Source organism: Equus quagga, chromosome 5 (assembly GCF_021613505.1).
Source record: "Equus quagga isolate Etosha38 chromosome 5, UCLA_HA_Equagga_1.0, whole genome shotgun sequence".
NCBI lineage: Eukaryota > Metazoa > Chordata > Mammalia > Perissodactyla > Equidae > Equus > Equus quagga.
In genome coordinates this window covers 18,695,069-18,713,486 of record NC_060271.1, presented here as the reverse complement: position 1 = coordinate 18,713,486, position 18,418 = coordinate 18,695,069, and the positions used below count along the sequence as shown (strand labels likewise).

The window sequence follows — 18,418 nt, the reverse complement described above, 5'->3', positions numbered from 1 at the left end:
ATTTATAAATCTCATAAGTAATCAGAATTTCACCTGCACTGTGCTGGACTTGACTGGTCAGTGCTCACAGAATTATATTTGGGCAATTTGGCTGGTATATTTGAACTTACAGTGATTTTATACTGAAAGGTGATCCTTTTTGGTGACATTGCATACAAAACAGGTTAGTTTTGTACACAATCTAGTTTCTTTTCCTGACTTTTAAAAGCCTACAGGTGTTTATGGAGATCTTCTTGGGATATCATCTTTTCGCCAAAAACCATCCAAATATCTCTTTCATGGTTATTCTCATTAACTCTTTCTCCTTTAGTTGATTCACAAAAGCAGAGAGGGTAGGTGACCATCGAGAGCTGAAGATGTGTTTCAATATAAGAAGAGTTTAATATAACCATCTACTCGGGTGTTAATTTGATTTTGCATCTTTTTGGAAATGGAAGGGTGTTTTCATATTTATTTTAATCTTTTTTTTTTTTTAACATTGCATTCATTTCCTTTTCATTTTTGTGTTGTGAATTTCCTGTTACTCTGTCATCTCTTTGCCTTGGTTTGTGACCAAAGGAGCCAGCAGGGCTGAAGACCCTCCGTCTGGTGAGCATGCCCTCCTGGCGCCATACAAACAGCGAGGAGCAGGAGGAGGAAGATGATGATGATGTAGTAGGTCCTCCTGGGGATGCCAGCTTCCCAGCTGGCACTGCAGGGCCATCAGAGAGTCTGAGGTTCTCTAGGTCTCCAAGTAGCTTAGTTACCAGTTGCCTTTTTCCCTATCCACCTGGGAATTTGGGTCCCAAAGAAAGTGGTTAAAACTAATTGTGCCTCTTGCCATAGTAGATGATCCTGGAGTGGGAGTTGTTTTGCTTATCTGAGAATGGTTGGCACAAAAAGAATAGTGGTGTTTGGAGGTGTCAAGTCCTTTGTGACCTGGAGACCCATAGCTTTCTGGTGGCCTTGCTGTGTTGTGTGAGTCCAGATTGCAGAATTGTGGAAAGTTTAGTTGACAGCATGACAGTTTGTTGCTTATGGCTCCACACTCCAGACTAACTAGTACTCTCTCCCCACCTCTCTAGCTTCTAGGTTCTCACCACACACCATGTCGTTTGTTTTCAAAACAGCCTGTTGTTTGCAAATCACTCACTGCATGGAAGATACTCTGCCTTGGTCAATAATATCTCTAGTTGCTGTGGAGGGCAGAGATTTAACTTGCATGTTCTTAAGAGTACTTATTTTTGGTGGAGAGTGCATAGGAGTAAAGATTAGCATGTGTAAGAGGGGCATTTCCTGCTTGCAGGCTATAAATTATAGCCCATGACTTTTCTCCAGAAACGGACTAGGCAATATCCCCATTCCCTGTCCTCTTAAAGTCCTCTTTTTACTTCATTGATCTCCCTTCCGATTGCCATGGACTCTTCAGCTTCACAGGCTCTGTCATCCTCTAAGCCATATTCACAATTAGTTTAGCTGAAATGGCTGAGAAGAGGTTCTTGCTAAAAGGAGTTTTCCTAAACCTTTGTCTCAGGAAGTTATCCCAGAGAGGCCTCATCATCTATAGATTATCCTGGTTTGGGAGTGTTGCTTAGAAGTGTTGGGGGGGCAGCCAAAGAGATGCTTCCACCCTTATCTTTCCATGTGTTGGGTTACTTTTTGCCCATTTCAACTTGGGGGAATGTTTCCTCTGTGTGAGCACCTATAGCAGAGCAATCATATATATATAATTTTTTTTTAATAAATTTCCTTTTTTTTTTTTTTTTTTTACTGAGGAAGATTTACCCTGAGCTAACATCCGCTTCCAATCTTCCTCTTTTTTTGGTATGTGAGCTTCCACCACAGCATGGCCAGTAACAGATGAGTAGTGTAGGTCCACACCCAGGAATCATACCCAGCCTGCCAAAGTGGAGCGCACCAAACCAAACTACTAGGCCACCAGGGCTGGCCTGCAACCTTATGTTTTATCAACCTTTAATTAGTACCAATTCGACACTTACAAATGAACTAGATATAATCTAGTGAGAGAGGTTTTAGTCCCAGTTTTGGTAAAATAAAAGCAACATTGGAAAGTGAGCCCAAGAAAACATTCCAGAGGTAGTTGGCCATCCCTGCATGTACTTGTTGGGCAAACGGATCTCATGTACTTTTGGATGGATAGTAATTGAACTGTGGACATGGCATTAGAGGCACCGGATGGAGATGGTCTTCTCTCTGGCAGCTTGTATGACATGCAGGATTGAGTGCCTGGCAGAAAATACCCTTCTTTAAAGTATCATGTTGAATAGCCGTACAAGATTTTGTTTGCTCTGGATATTTCATACTGAGGAAAACGGTAGCCTCCCTACATTGACATCTACCTTCCTGGAAAATAGGTTTCTTCCTGATTTTTGCCTCTCATTTTGGATTTTTTTCACTTGTTTATTGAGCATGTGTAACTCCTCATAAAACCAGTATAAAATTAGCTACCTCTGGCTTCTTTTGCCAGGTTTGCTGTAAGATTGGCTCTGTCCATTACTGTGCAGTATGCAATTGGAACTTTCCACCCTTCCCTTACAATAGCTCTTAACTGTGAGTTTAGGAGCCATAGAGCCAAAGTGTTTGTTCCCATTAACCTCACATCCAGAATCAAGTTCTGCCACGTGTGGCTACGAAGAACCTGTAGAGAAGCTGCAGCGCTGATCCAGCATTTGCAGTCAAAACATGCTGTGTGTTCACAGGATGCATAGGGGTAAACGAGGCATTTTGGAGGTCTTAGAAAGCATGGTGAAACACACACAGGTCCTGCTGTTGAGGAGTGCTTTATGTAATCCTCCCACGCCTGGCTTCAACCATGAGGACTTCTTTGTGGTCTTTGAGTCCTTGGAAAGAAAGAGGAACGGGGTCTGTGTGGGTAAATTGGTGTAGTTAAAATTAATGTCCCTTTTTTGTTTGTTTGCAGCCCCGGGAAAAGGGCAGGATGCGTTTTCATAGGCTGCAGAATGTGCAGATTGCCCTGGACTTCCTAAAGCAGCGACAGGTAAGAATATCCCATGTGCTCCCATTCTGCCAGGTCATGTTGGCATTGGGTCCCTCATTAGGAATGTTCTCAGTACCCTTAGTGAGCCCTCAGTAGTTGCAAAATCTGACTGACCCAGTTCTGAGTCTTGCTTGCTGGTGAGCAATTGTGTTATGGTTGGACAAATCATTTGGTCATCCTTACATAGACCTTGTGGCCTCCCTGAGAGGCGAGTGTTAATAGAGAAGAGCAAGCTGCTAAAGTGAACCTTGTGGACACACCTTAGGTGGAGGTCAAAAGGAAGATGAGAAATAAACCAGCAAAGAAGATGGAAGAGAGGTACAGCACCCAGCAGGAGGGAAATCCAGAATGCTATGTCATCATGAGAACTAGATGAGGGGGTGGTGCCACATCAGGCTGGAGGGAAGGGGCTTAGCTGTTAAGCATTGGTGACTTAAGAGAACAGTCTTCATAGAGCAGAAAAGTATTTAGATTGTGGTAGACCTGGATGTAAGAAGGGGAAAGAAGTTTTTTCCTCTCTAGATGAGGAAGGAAGACAGCAAAACATTTTTAGACATAGGAGGAGAAGCCAGTGAAGAGAGGAAGACTGAAAATGAGAGTGAGGAGGAGTGTTCAGAGTCAGAGACTGTTAGACCTGGAAAATACCTTAGAGATCTGATAGTCCAGTTTCTTTATTTTACAGATAAGGACACTGAGATCTAGACAGGTGAAATGGCCTGCCCCAAATCACACGAGTTACAGAGGAGCTGGGTCTTCAACCCAGGTTCCTGACATGTAGTTTAATGCTTCTTCCACTCTCCATGCTGTTTTCTACACACCATCCTTCCTCCCATTGCTTCCTAACTGATGGAACTAAGTCCAGGGACTGAGGAATGAGATCCAGAGCCCAGCTGGTGTGGTTTTTCTTTCAAAAAGAAAAGAAAAATGCCTCTTTTTCTGATATACAGGGAGAAGGAAGGGAGGAGGGACAGAGATACAGATATGGTTTGTGGTGGAGAGGAAGATGGATGAGGGAGGCAGAGAGCTCATCTGATTAGAGAGAGTTGTATGGAAAATATTTGGTATAGCTACAGTTGCCAAGCAACAGCATGGGTCAAGATGACATTCAATGGTATGCATATTTTTGGAGTTAGTTCATTTTTGTCACTCTTATCAGAAGTTCTCATTAACTTGGGAAATTCTCTTTCTGTGTGCTCCATAGCAGTTTGCTTCTAATATAACATTTATTCCTTTATTTTTGTTTTTCTGTTTGCTCTGATGCGTATACACCCTGTGAGGACAGGGAATATGCTCTTAACCTTTTTATCTTCTCCTGTCTTAATGAATGGTCCATAATTGGCACTTAATAAATATTTGTTGAAATAAATTGACAAATGAAAAGTGGTAGGAGAAGTGTTTAGGATACTGGAGAAAGCAGCATTGAAATGTCTGTGTGTGGAGTTAGAGGAAGCCAGAGGGGGTCTTAATGAACAAGGTAAATTGAGAAGAATTGATTAGCTAGAAGTCTACATAAGGACCAAAAGGAGATGTGGTTACTATGGTAGAATGAAAGTGTGGGCAGGTAAGAACAATGGACTCAGAGATGGGCAGGGAGAACTCTAGGACAGTTCTTGCTGTGTGGTATCTAGAGTAGAGTGAAAATGAGTCATCAGGTTTGAGAAGGCAGACGAATTGTGCAGATAGGGTGATGCTTAGGTCATTGTGAGGAGTGTTAAAATTGCCAGGAAAGATGGTAGAAGCTGAGGTAGGAAAGGAGAATAATAGCAGTTAGGTGCTGAAGTCATCAAGGAAAGGGGTAGTGGTGATTGGAAGGTGGTTTGGCCAACGGAGGTAGACTTCAGAATAAAAGGGGAAAGCTGACAGAGGTGGGAGTGAGGAATATGGACTTGGCTGATACTGCCAACCTGCCAACTATGGGTTGTTCGTGATTAGAAAAACTACATTCTCAGACTGGAAGGGCAGCATTTCCCACCCCTCAATACACAGAAGATGAGACTGAGATATAGAAAAGGAAAAGAACTTGCCCAGATGGCTTAGTCACTCAGGTTGCAATAACAAAAATACCATAGACTAGATGGCTTACAAACAACACAAGTTTATTTCTCATAGTTCTGGAGGCTAGGAAGTCCAGATCAAGGCAGATTTGGTGTCTGATGAGATCCTGGTTCAGACATGGCTGTCTCTTAGCTGTGTCCTCACATGACAGAAGGAGCGAGGGAGCTCTCTGAGGTCTCTTTTATAAGGGCACTAATCCCTTCCTGAGAGCTCCACCCTCATAAACTAATCACCCCAAATGCCTCACCTCTAAATACCATAAGATTGGATGTTAGGATTTAACGTGTGAGTTTTGGAGGGACACACGCATTCAGGCTATAGTACCAGTCACCGTTAGTGTAAGGGAGAAGTGAGGCTTCTGTTTGAGGTCACTAGGGCTTTTTAAAGACACACAGATTTCAGTTTAATTGAAGAGATAAAGGGAGGGCAGCTCAAGCACAGTTTGCCACAACTGAACAGGAACTCTGAGGTTCTGAGAGAAGAGGCTCACAGGGGTTGAGGTGGAAATAGGGGGTTTTCCTGGGCCACTCTCGGTTTCAGCACTGAAAATCCCATGTCCTAGGAAACCCCTCAATTTCCAACATTTGGGGACACTTGGTCACCCTAGAGGGGGTGGGAGCTGGGGGGCCAGTATGTCTGTGCACATTGTGTTATTGAAATGAAGTTTTAGGAGTAAAGCAGATGCTGTGGGAAGCATGAGCAAGTGGGGATATCTCTGACAAAGGAGGGAAAATGGAGGCAAGAGCAGGCCAAAGACTGGTGAGGGAGAAGAGGCATCTCTCTCTCTTAACCTTGGGAAAGAAAGAAAAAGTCAGGGCTGTGATGACTTAATAAAAGAGCACCTCACAACACCATGTGCTTGCAAGGCTGCTTTGCTGGTGCGAGTGCAAAATGGTACCGTCATGCTGAAAAAGAGTTTGGCAGTTTCTTATAAAGCTAAACATATACCATATGACCCAGAAATCCCTCTCCTAGAAGTTTACCCTAGAAAAATGAAAGCATATGCTCACACGAAAACCTGGACGTGATTATAGGTGCTTTATTCATCCTTGCCCCAACCTGGAAACAACCCAAATATCCTTCAGTGGATGAATGGATAAACATAGTGTAGTATGTCAATGCAGTGGAATACTACTCAGCAGTAAAGAGGAGCAAACTGGGCCAGCTGGTAGTGTAGCAGTTAAGTTCGCACATTCCGCTTCGGCAGCCTGGGGTTGCCAGCTTGCATCCCAGGTGCAGACCTATGCACTGCTTGTCAAGCCGTGCTGTGGCAGGCATCCCACATATAAAATAGAGGGAGATGGGCATGGATGTTAGCTCAGGGCCAGTCTTCCTGAGCAAAAAGAGGAGGATTGGTGGCAGATGTTAGCTCAGGGCTAATCTTCCTCAAAAAAAAAAGTAAGTATCATGTCATATAAAAAGTTAAAAAAAAGAAGCAGCAAACTATTGAGACATGCACAACTTGGGTGGGGATCTCAAGGGCATTGTGCCAAATGAAAAAGCCAATATCAAAAGATTACATACTGTGTGATTCCATTTATAGGACATCCTGGCAAAAGCAAAACTGGAAACAGATCATTGGTTGCCAGAAGTTAGGGGTAGGGACGGGGTTTGACTACAAAGGGGCAAGACGAGGTCACCTTTTTGGGGTGATGGAACTGTTCTGTTATCCTGATTGTGGTGGTAGTTAGACGAATCCATATGTGTGTTAAAACTCAGAACTGTACACCAAAAAAATCAATTTAGCTGTATGTAAACGAAGAAAATCTATAAAATTGAAATCAAAAGAAAAAGTCACAGAGCTCTGAGACCAGTTTTTGTTTCTTTTTCAGGTGAAACTAGTGAATATTCGCAATGATGATATCACAGATGGCAACCCCAAGCTGACCCTGGGCCTGATCTGGACCATTATTTTGCACTTCCAGGTAGGGGCTGTGAAGTTTGGGGTTCCCTGTTGCTTGGTTTGGGCATATCCTTCATTGGGCACACTGAGGCTTCCTTCTCTGTATTTGGCAGTGAACCAAAGGTAAGAGTGGATGTTAGGAAAGAAGAAGATTGGCCTGGAGACAAGGCTGTTAACAGCCTAAACCAGAACTTCCTAATCATTTGCGTGATGAAATGGGATTTTTCACTTCTTTGCATTTTGGCCCTGTCAGTGGCAGTTTGTTTATTAAAAGTCTGCTCAGCTGAGTCATAATGGCTCTTGAGGGACTCAGAGTATGAGAGGTTTTGATGCTTTAGAAGGGTGGAGTAATCCTGCTTTGATGTAGACTTTTCCTCATCTCTAATGATCTTGAGACAAGTCAGGTTAATTGTAGCACCATCTTAGTTTCAGCTGCTGTAACAAAATACCATAGACGGGGTAGCTTAAACAACAAACCTTTGTTTCTCATAGTTCTGGAGGATGGAAGTCAGAGATCAAGGTGCCGGCATGGGTTCTTGGTGAGGGCCCTCCTCCTGGTTATGTCCTCATGTGACCTTTCCTGGGTGCCTGCATGAAGAGAAAGAGATCTCATGTCTCTTCGTCTTTTTATAATGGCATTAATCCCTTATAGTTATGGAGCCTCCACTCTTATGACCTCATCTAAACCTAATTACTTTCCAAGGGCCTCACCTCCAAATACCATTACATTGGGGGTCAGGGCTTCAACATATGAATTTTGGGAGGACACAAACATTCAGTTCATAGCAAGCACCTTAGTAGCTGGGTTTGTATGTGTTCTCGCAAGTGTAACCTTGTACCATCCATCACACCCAAGAGCAGTGACATCTTGGTAGTGTTCATGTGGTCACACAGCCTTCCTGTTGCTCCCTGCTTCCTAGGAAGTCAAATCTTACTCAAGTCTGGATTGTTATTGGAAAAGTACAGCCCTATTTTATAAAAAGACTACCTTGAATCACTTCAGTCCAACTACACAAAACTGATTCTCAGCTCTCCCACACCCCATTGCTGTACATGAAGCTGACAGATTAGAGGGAGCACTTGGGCAGGTAGGAAAAGAAGGCTAATATCATTTCTCAAAGCCCTGACTCTAGGGGCTGAGGCCGCTGTGATGTCCTAATTGAGGGGTTAGCACCATCTGCTGGTTGAAGGCAGAAGAGCAGGTGTCCCAGAATTCCTAAGAACCTGAGAAAATTCTGAGTTTAGGGCTTGTATGTTGGGACTCTGGTTTGGAGCTAATGCCGGCAATCGGCAGCATGGGTAGGGTTAGGAGAGTGTGGAGGTAATGTGTATTTTTGTGGAAGCACAGGGTGTACTCAGACATGCTTTGGATACAGGGATAACCAGGAACACTAACTTGGCAAGTGTACCTCGGCAGGGTGGGAACAAGAACTTTGTTGCGCTTTCATGGAGGACTGGAGTTACCCCCTTGGAGCCCTTATGAACAGAGGAGTTTTTTTTGAGAAACCTTTTTGTTTGTATTTTCGCCACAATCCTGCCCTCACTGTGAGTGCCCAACCTTGGTCTTGTAGGTGTGAGGTGAGAGAAGTCTGTCCACTGTGTTTCTATTTACCCTGACTGCAACTAAGTCTCTTTAAAAAGGAAACTCGGGGACCAAGGAATGAAAACTGAATTGGTTAATTAAAACTTTAATTAAAGGAGGAGATAAGGGAGGAGATGGATATAAGGGAGCTGTTCCTTTCTTGAATAGCTCCATCAGGAAAATGTTTTCTCTCTCTCTTTAAAAATTTGTTACAAAAAATTTCAAATATTTATAAAAGTAGAGAAAACAGTATGAAGAACTACCGTGTACCCATCACCTAGCTCAACAATTATTAAATCATGGCCAGTATTATTTTGTCTGTATCCTGATCCACTTCTCAAGCCCCAGTAGGTTATTTTGAAAAAAATCCCAGACTTCATATAATTTCATCTATAAATATTTCAGTGTTGGGGACCACCCGGGGCCTGGTGGTTAAGTTTGGTGTGCTCTGCTTCAGCTGCCAGGGTTCAGGGGTTTGGATCCCAGGCTCTGACTTACACCACTCATGTGATGGTATTTGGAGGTGGGGCCTGTGGGAGGTAATTAAGTTTAGATGAGGTCATGTGAGTGGAGCCTCCATAATTATAAGGGATTAATGCCCTTATGAAAAGATGAAAAGACTTGAGATCTCTTTCTCTTCATGTAGGCACCCAGGAAAGGTCATGTGAAGACATAACCAGGAGGAGGGCCCACATGTAAAATAGAGGAAGATTGGTACAGATGTTAGCTCAGGGCTAATCTTCCTCAAAACAAAAAAAAAAATTTCAATGTTTATCTCTGAAAGATAAAGACTCTTCTTTAAGCAAACCACAATATTATAACACTGTAAAAATAATTTCTTAAAATCATCAGATATCTGAACAGTGTTCAGATTTTTCCAGTTATCTCATTTAAAAAAATGATTTGTTTGAGTCAGATTCCAAACAAGTGCCACATATTGCGTTAAATCCCTCCCCCTTGCAATTTGTTGAAGAAATGATGTCTTTTGTCCTATAAGGTTTATAAAGGTGCTGATGGCGTCTCTGGGATGTCTTCTAACAATGTCCTCCGTCCCCCTGTTGTATTGTGTGTAAACTGGTGGTTTAGATCTAGACCCAAGGCTCAATGACATTCAGGTTCGTTTATTTTGGAGGGGGCAAGGGTGGTGGTGTTGAGTTGTATACTTTTATTGCTACACATCAGGAGGCACATAATGTCATTGTCTCTCTCTTCATCATGTTAAGATTGATTAGTGGGTTCAGGTATTAGCAGCCTGATCTCTCCATTCTATATTGCCTGTTAGCTCTTTCTAGAGGAAATAAAATTCAGCTCTGAGCCAAGTCTTAGGTAGCATCTGTGGGAGATACAGGATAAAATTTTACATTATATAGACCATTTACATTGTTCCAAAAGGAAATTTTAAAAAGTGAGTACAAGGTGTATTCAGAAAAATCTAGCTTCCAACTCTGAGCCCTTCATCCTATTTCTTCTTTTTCCCTATAGTTAGCCAACTTTTTAAAAACACCTTTTTGGTTTATCATTCTGTTGCTTGTTTATTTTAGGAAAATACTTAAAACTTTGTTGAGGCATAATTTATATACCATAAAATTGACCCATTTTCATTAAGTATAATTCAGTGATTTTTATGAGTTGTGCAACCATCACCATAATCCAGTTTCTGAACATTTTCATCATCTCAGTAAGATCCCTCTTGCCCATTTACAGTTATTCTCCATTCCACATGCCCAGCCTTGGGCAGCCACTAATCTATATTCTGTCTATGTAGACTTGCCTATTCTGGACATTTCACATAAATGGAATCATTTAATATGTGGTCTTTTGTGTCTGGCTTCTTTCACTTAGCATGTTTTTGAGGTTCATCCATGTTGTAGCATGTATCCATAGTACTTCACTCCTGTTTGTTGCTGAGTAGTATTCTGTGTGAATATACCATTTATTTTATTTATCTCTTCAGCAATTGATGGACATTTGGAATGTTTTCATTTTTTGGCTATTATAAATAATGTTGCTATGAATATTTGAGTACCAGTCTTTGTGTGGATGTACGTTTTCATTTCTCTTGGATATATACCTAGGAGTGGGATTACTGGGTTGTATAGTATAATGTATAATGTATAATAATAGCTCCTGGTGGTTTTAATTTGCAGGAAAATGTATTCTTTAAGTGAATTTCACAAACATTTACTGAGGACTAGCTATGAGCAAGGTCTTAGGTAGTCTGTGAGAGAGAGAAAATTGAACGAGGCACAGACTCAATCCAGTTCGACTGTATCATTCAGAGGAATGGGAAGAGACATACCAAAAACTAACTTGATAGAGGTTTAAAGAATCAGGGGGGGCCGGCCCGGTGGCGCAGCGGTTAAGTTCGCACGTTCTGCTTCTCGGCGGCCCAGGGTTCGCTGGTTCAGATCCCGGGTGCGGACATGGCACTGCTTGGCAGCCATGCTGTGGTAGGCGTCCCACGTATACACTAGAGGAAGATGGGTACGGATGTTAGCTCAGAGCCAGGCTTCCTCAGCAAAAAGAGGAGGACTGGCAGTAGTTAGCTGCGGGCTAATCTTCCTCAAAAAAAAAAAAAAAAAAAAGAATCAGGGAGGTATGGGACAGGGGGATGGAACACAGTATGTACTCAATAATTGGCAGCAATTATTAGTAGCAACGTGTTGTAATTATTAATGGATCTTATAACTTCCAGGGTTTTTGACCTAGCCCACTGTTTTCTGCCCTGTTACCAATTTTACTGGAAGATAAAATACTGCTTTGGCTTAGTTTGTTTTCTGCGTGGATATTGGCTACCTGCTTTTTTGTTTGCTATTTCAGCATAGCTGAATGCCTATTTTGTCTTTTCTTAGAGGGAAGCTCTGCTGCCAGATTATTTTCCCAGATGCAACTAACTACTAATTCCTTTCTTGCTGTTCTTGAAGGCTTGGTGTTTGCCTATATTAGCTAAGTGTTTGGGAGTGTGGGGAAAGGTTCCCTGCCTGTAAAGCTTTCAGTTGGCCGATAAAGGATTATAGAAAGGCTCCATCCTCCTTGTCTTGCTTCAGACAGGATATGACACACCTCCTGCTAGTTATTTATCGTTGTGGTTTTCTAGTCTTTTATTATGGAGCTTCTGTTTTGCTCTTCTCACCAAGAGCACATGCTACATAAAATGAATTAGAAATTAAGAGTAGAACTATCAAATGTTAGGGGATCAGTAAAATAGTTATTATAGTCAATTTCTGTTATTGGTGCTAATGAAGTAGAATAATGATGTAGATATAGATATAGGTGGTGGTTGTCATCTCAAGGGAGTATTCAGTTGAACAAGAGGCTGCTTCCAGAATAAAATTTGCTACTACTGATGAGACTGGTAGTATTGATAACTTTATAAAGAAGTTTATGGTTTCCAAAGTGTTTTAACATGTATTAAAAAGATATGTGCTAAATGGGAGCTAAATCTAGGGGTTCTTTTTATTTTAAGTTTTTAATTATTTCAAATTTTAGAGAATTTCAAGTACTCAGAAAAGTATATAACAGCTCTTATTGTGTAGTCACCTTGCAAATTAAACAGATGCTAATATTTTGTTATATTTGCTTCAGATTTTCTCTTTCTCTTTAAAGAAATAAAACATTTCAGATACAGTCAACATTCTTGCTCCCTTTGCCCCATAGATAAATACTGTCTGGAAGCTGATGTGTATCATTCCAGTATACATATGCTTCTGTACCTTTACAACAGGAGGTATTCCTAAACAAGATGGGCTGTTGTGTGTATATGTTTCTATTTGACACAAATGGTGTCTTCTATATATCCTGCTTTGTTTTTTTACTAACCTTGTTTTTGAGGTTTATCTGTGTTGATAAAAGAAGACCTGATTTGTTCATCCTGACTAATTTACATAGACTATAATGTGAGTGGAGCCCCCTGCAGCTGTGCAACACAGCTATTATTTGCAGCCTATTATTTAACTGTATGAAAAAGGCATTTGTTTCTGCAGTGACCATCTGTGTACATGTGTCCTTATGCAGATAGGAAAGAGAGTTTTTTGCATAGATACCTGGACTGGAATTGCTGGGGTGTACACTTTCCTTTATTTTGCCAGATTGCTTTCAGAAGCAATGTATGACTTCAGTGTTGTGTTGGATAACACCTACTACAGTTTGACATGTTTATTTGTTGTTTGGATCACTATACTAGGATGCAAGCTTAACAATGGCAGGGATTTTGTCTGGGATTTTGTCTCTTTTGTTCTCTTCTTTGCCTGGCTTAGAACAGGCACTCAATAACTATTTAAGTGAATGGATATTTTGTGAATTTGATCTTCTCAAAGCTGTAGGGTAGGTAGACTGGATAAATAGACTGTGATGTCTGTTTTCCTGTGCCCATTATTCAGATGAACAAACTGAAACACAGAGACCAACTGACTTTTTGGGTTACTCATTCAGATACTAATAATAGGATTTCTTGTCCCTTAGTTTTATCCAAACCTGTTTTGAGGTACATGTTAGGATTTATAGTTTTTCTAAAAAATAAGTTCTTGAGAGTCAGAATCTGACAAAATTAGCTTTCCAACTCTCAAATATTTCGTAAATATTAATGTATTTCTAGCACTCTGAAATAAAAAAAAATCGGAGTTCAGGCAGAGGGTGATCTTAGCTGGGTAGACTTGAGGTTTACACTTTTGTGCACTTTATAGCACTTAGTGCTTGGCATTTAGATGAGGCACCATTTGTGTTTGTGGAATGAATGAATGAGCTCTATCACTCTGGAGTCTTTCACTCTGGTTGTCTCTCTGGGAGACATATGGCAGTAAACAGTTAGCTGGAAAGAGCGGAAGGAGAAGACATGAAGAATACATCGGCCCTAGAAGTCTGCTTTCCCAGAAGCAGCGGGCCATGTTAAGAGCTCGGGCTAGATGAGAAAATGGTCCAAGGGAAAGTCCTGGTGATCAGCGTTAACTGGCTTAGTAAAATAGTGGAAGCAGAGCCTCTATGAAGAAAAACAAGCACCCAAGGTTGGACCTTGGAACATATCTACCTAGAGCCTAGTCAGGAAAAAGAGTATATTAAGACCCTGGTAGTGGTGGTGGTGGTGGTGGTGGTGGAGGTGAAGTGTCTCATACATTTTAGCTCCAGTAATGGAAGAAAAGGGATTTACTGTAGACCAGGCACTGAGGCCAGCACTTTATAGACGTTCTCTCTTTAACCCTCTCTACAACCCCATTAAGTAGATGGTAGGATCCACATTTACAGGTAAGGAAACTGAAAGACCTAGCAAGTTACTTAGTTACCAAGTTAACAGAGCTGGGAATTTGAGCCTAGGTCTACCTTGCTGAAATCCCTCTGCTCCTTTCCGAGACCAGTGTTCCTCTGGAATGGAGAAGGAAATGAAGGCCTCATTTGTTCGACATATGCAGAAGTTTAAAAAACAAAAGGCTCGGGGCTGGCCCCGTGGCCGAGTGGTTAAGTTCGCGCGCTCCGCTGCAGGCGGCCCAGTGTTTCGTTGGTTCGAATCCTGGGTGCGGACATGGCACTGCTCATCAAACCACGCTGAGGCAGCGTCCCACATGCCACAACTAGAAGGACCCACAATGAAGAATATACAACTATGTACCAGGGGGCTTTGGGGAGAAAAAGGAAAAAATAAAATCTTTAAAAAAAACCAAAAAAACAAAAGGCTCCTAGAAATAAATATTAAATTCTGTCGGGCTTCTCTGTCAGAGAAATGCTACAGCAGCAGCAGTCATATTAAGCAGCTGTCTCTCTTGCTCCTGAGTTGATCAGTTCCAGGAATTTGGTTTGCCTGTATTTCATGGATAAAATGCAAGCATGGGCCTTGGGCTGTGTGTCTGAAAAGTTCCATAGTCCCCCTTCTCTTCATTGGAGGAGAGAAGGCCTGGTGTCTGCCTAGAGAATTATACTGTAATGTCAGATTTTTTGCTGATTAAATGGTTTCCTGTAGTCTGATTGAGTTTCTCTCCCACGCTAATCTCCTTGTCTTGTTTCTTGCTGTAGTTTGTGATGGCCATAAGATGGGGCTGCAGCCTTGCAGTCAGCCTTAGGGAAAGGCTGAGGGGAGGTGGGGCATCAGTAGGTCTCAGAAGCGATTGTGTGGGAGCTGTTGCTTTAGGACTTCTTATTGCTTTTCTTTTGTGAGGGGCATTTTTTAGCTTTCCAGGAAAGGTGGGTAGGGCTGTGCTCATACAAGTCTTTAGGGCTGACGTAGAGTCAGGCAGGCTGTTTCTCTCTGCCGTGTGGTCTGCATTCTTTTGGTGTAGAATAAACAGCTGCAATAGGGACGAAACACACGTAACCTCTTTCCTTCCACTCAGTTCAGAGCTCTTTGGGTTGTGGTGTTATCTCATTTGTCAGACACTATATTGAAAAATCAGGGTGGGTCAATCCCATTGACATACCAGGGTGATTTTTGAATCCAACTTTTTAGACTTGTACTTCAGACTTCCTGCCCTACTGCAATGTAAGTAGAAACCATCTGGGCCTCATTTTAGCAACTTCCTCTCTTACTCCCAAATAGCAGGTGTTATCTCTTTGTTTGAGTCTAGTTGCCAGTTCAGAAGAGTGGGGCATCCTCCTGTTTCACTTGAATACAGACTTCCATCCCTGCCACACTGAGAACGTAGTGTAACATGGGCTTGAAATTAAAAGTCACACAGGAGTTCGTTTTCTGGCTTTGCCACTTACTAGCTGTATAGCTTTGAGCAAATTAATCAACTTTCTTAAACTTCAGTTTCTTTACTTGTAAAATATAAAATAATAGTTTTGACCTCATATGATTACTATGAGAATTAAATGAGATAATCCGTAGCTTAGCACAACATTTGGCACATAACAAACACTAAAAAAATGTTAGCTATGAGCAGCAGCAGCAGCAGTAATTACTGTTGGGCATTTGTGTCCACTGTTGTTCAGCAGAGCTGCTGCTGCTCTGTTGTGTTTGGAAGCAGTATCCTTTTTACCCAGTGTCCATATACTATACTCAAAACTGATTTCTGGGTTTTTCTTCTATGTGTCATTGGCCAGCACAATGAACAGATCTTTCTTTCTCTCTCTCTTTTTGTTTTTCTTGGAAAAGGAGGCAAGCAAATGCTACAAGAGGCTAGATCTTTAAAGCCTGTGTTTCTTTTCTTAACTATGAGGATTAGGCTCTGTTTTCTCTTCGGGTTATAATTTGATTAAAATAATATTTTTTCTCACCTGAAAAAACTGAGAATATGTCCCTCTTGCTTGATATTTTCTTTTGGATATCTTGCTGCAACAATTGAAATCTGTTTCCTTTCAGAGTCTGGGGCCATAATTGCAGCATCCCCAGCCCTGGTTCTTCCCGGCCCTTCCCTTCCTGATTAGTACCAGAGCACTAGTTTGCTTTCCCCTCTCTCTCTCTCCTCCTCCTTCCTTCACGTTACCTTCTCCTCTGGCCTCCCTTCTTCCTCCTTTCCCCTCCCTTTTCCCTTTACTCTTACATTCCCTCCTCACCCTCCCTAATTTCTCCTCTCCCCTGGTTTCTAGCTCCTTTTTGCTTTCTGTTTGTGTTTCTGAGGGCAGTGCTCCAATTACCTCATATTTGGAGAGAGGAAGCTGCAGCCAATCCGGTTTCTGTCTGCTTTTAGGTCAAGTGATTTCTGAACTGCAGTGAGATGCTTTGAATTTGTCTTGTTGCAGCTCTGAGCCTGTAAGATGGCTGTCTGAATCGGCAGCGGCTGGAAGAGACAGAGGCGGGGAGGGAGGGAGAAAGAATTGGAGGGATTGCTGGCATACTGCATGTTTTTAAATGTGCATCTAATCCGATGAAGCCAAGGTTGGGATTTCTCTGGGATCCCAGGACCGGCTTAGCTGCGTTTTTCTTTTAGGAGAGGAAGGCGATGGGAAATTCACTGGGCTGTGTTAAGGAGCCAAAAGATTCAATAGCTATTCCTGGGAAGGCTCCCATATCTCCTAAGAAAAGGGTTCGGTTCAAAAGGAAGTGGAGGGGGAAGAAAACCCCTACTCCTGAGCTATCTCATGAGGAAGAACCCTTGGAAGGAACTGGAGTCATTGAAGAGACCAAAACCCTAAGGAAGTTAACAGTGAGTCTTGGAAAAGAGGAAGGAGTGGGAGGGGTAGAGCATCTGCCCCCAGACATTTTACTGCCTGGTGAGGCAGCCCCCAGCTCAGGGGTGGGAGATCAGGGGATGATCGTGCAGGTGAAGGAGAGATTCCAAGGGGAGATCCAGACTGCCCACCTTTTGTTGGAGAATGAGTCATCAGTTGCCAGAGGGGTCTGGGATTCCCTGGAAGAGGGGATGACTGTCATTGCTCACCTGCTTGATAACCCAGCCGAAAGGAACTGTGAGAAGTCAGTGAGCCAACTGGTGGAATTTCCGAGGACAGCATCCTGCAGCAGCAGGGCTGTGCTGCTGCCTTTGCAGGGAGAGACTGCAGTGGAGAAAGGAGATACTCAGCTTGGATTTCAGAGCAGCACTTTCCCCAGGACAGACTACCCCACTGACGCTGGAAATCAAGACCAACTTTCAGACAGCTGGAGTGTGAGGGGAGGAACCAAGGGTATTTTAAGTGCCCCTCAGACAGGTTCCCGGATTGCAGAAGGTTCTGTTCCTTCCTCACTACTGGACCAGTCAAGAGGCCACAGGCACACACAGCCTGCCCATGTGGGTCGAGTTCCCCCCCAGGGCCCCAGACTGCCTACTTCTCAGAGTGATTTATCCATCAGTGGCATGACCGTGAGCATTTTACCCTCCTCCTCTGGCTATGGCAGCGATGGGCCGCACTTACATGGGATCCAGCCTAAAGATATAGAACCTGAAAAGAGCTCCACATCCTTCTCCGAAGAGGATGGCACCTTTTCTTTGGAGGCAAGCCACACCCCATCTTGGGGTCTGGAGGAGGTAGGTGGGCATGTCCAAGAGGTAATAGAGCAGCTGTTTGGATCTCTGGCCCTCCCACTTATTAGAGTGGAGTGTGGTGAGTAGTGAGGATCATGGAGCTTCTCAAACTCACCCCTGTGTCGCTTACTGAGAGTTAGTGACTGCTGGGCTTGGCAAGCAGAATCTATTTCAGGTCTGCCCCTTGATGCTTGAAACCAAGTCTTGTTGCCTCGGGGGAATCTGTGATTCTGGGTAACCATGCAGCATAATTGCTCAAGCTGTCTGGTGGGGTCATCTCTCAAAGTGTGATGCTAGGTAGTACTTACTCTCAAGCAGGTCTGTTTATCAGCTTCCCTGCTACAAGAAGTTGTGGTGTAGTACAAAGGATGATGGGAAGCTAGCAAATCTCTAAAATGAATGTGAGAGGGGTGAGGAATATGGAAGGGGTTGAGGAGTGGGGCAGCTATCTTCAGTATGATTGCTCTTCTCCCCTAGAGAATGATGATCCTACTCCTGCTAGAGCTGATGCAATCCCACTCCTGTGGGACACTGCTAATGACAATACTCATTCAGTATTTGTATAGGTGGAGAGGGCTAGTCCTCTTTTGGTTCCTAATTCCAGTGTTAGAGGAGAGGAGCATAGACTTTTCTGAAGAATAGTTGATTGGGGGGTTAGGGCAGTTTAAAAGTTCAAGGCTTAAAAAAGTTCCTTTCCTGATTGGACTTGTTTATGGCTCTAACAGGTTTTGTTTATAAGGTATATACTGAGGCATAGGTGGTGGCGGCGGCGGTGGCAGTGGTGGTGGTGGTGGTAGGTGCTGTGAATGTTTTTAGGGTCAAGGAGCAAGTGAGAATTCAAGAGATCTGGGCAGTGAGAGGAAAGGACGATTTAACCAGACTCAGGGTGGCACAAGGTCTGGCATGTAGGTGTATGATTGTGTAGGTGACTGAAGTTGTAATTCACCAATGACTGAAGAACTTTTGTTCGCGTGTCAGCCTCTGCAGCGGAAGAA

General features: G+C 42.8%; 1 protein-coding gene across 20 annotated transcripts in view; it reads left to right on the top strand.

The window, feature by feature from the left end:
• MACF1 (microtubule actin crosslinking factor 1) overlaps window positions 1-18,418 on the top strand; it is a 324,410-nt gene that overhangs the window by 136,116 nt on the left and 169,876 nt on the right. For 14 of the 20 annotated variants that reach the window (XM_046661281.1, XM_046661295.1, XM_046661279.1 and 11 more), the window contains exons 4-6: window positions 559-654; window positions 2,921-2,998; window positions 6,886-6,978. In XM_046661281.1, the coding sequence (XP_046517237.1) occupies window positions 559-654; window positions 2,921-2,998; window positions 6,886-6,978 (267 nt within the window). The remainder of the gene's footprint in view (window positions 1-558; window positions 655-2,920; window positions 2,999-6,885; window positions 6,979-18,418) is intronic. The other 6 variants (XM_046661294.1, XM_046661293.1, XM_046661299.1 and 3 more) reach the window with 1 other exon arrangement.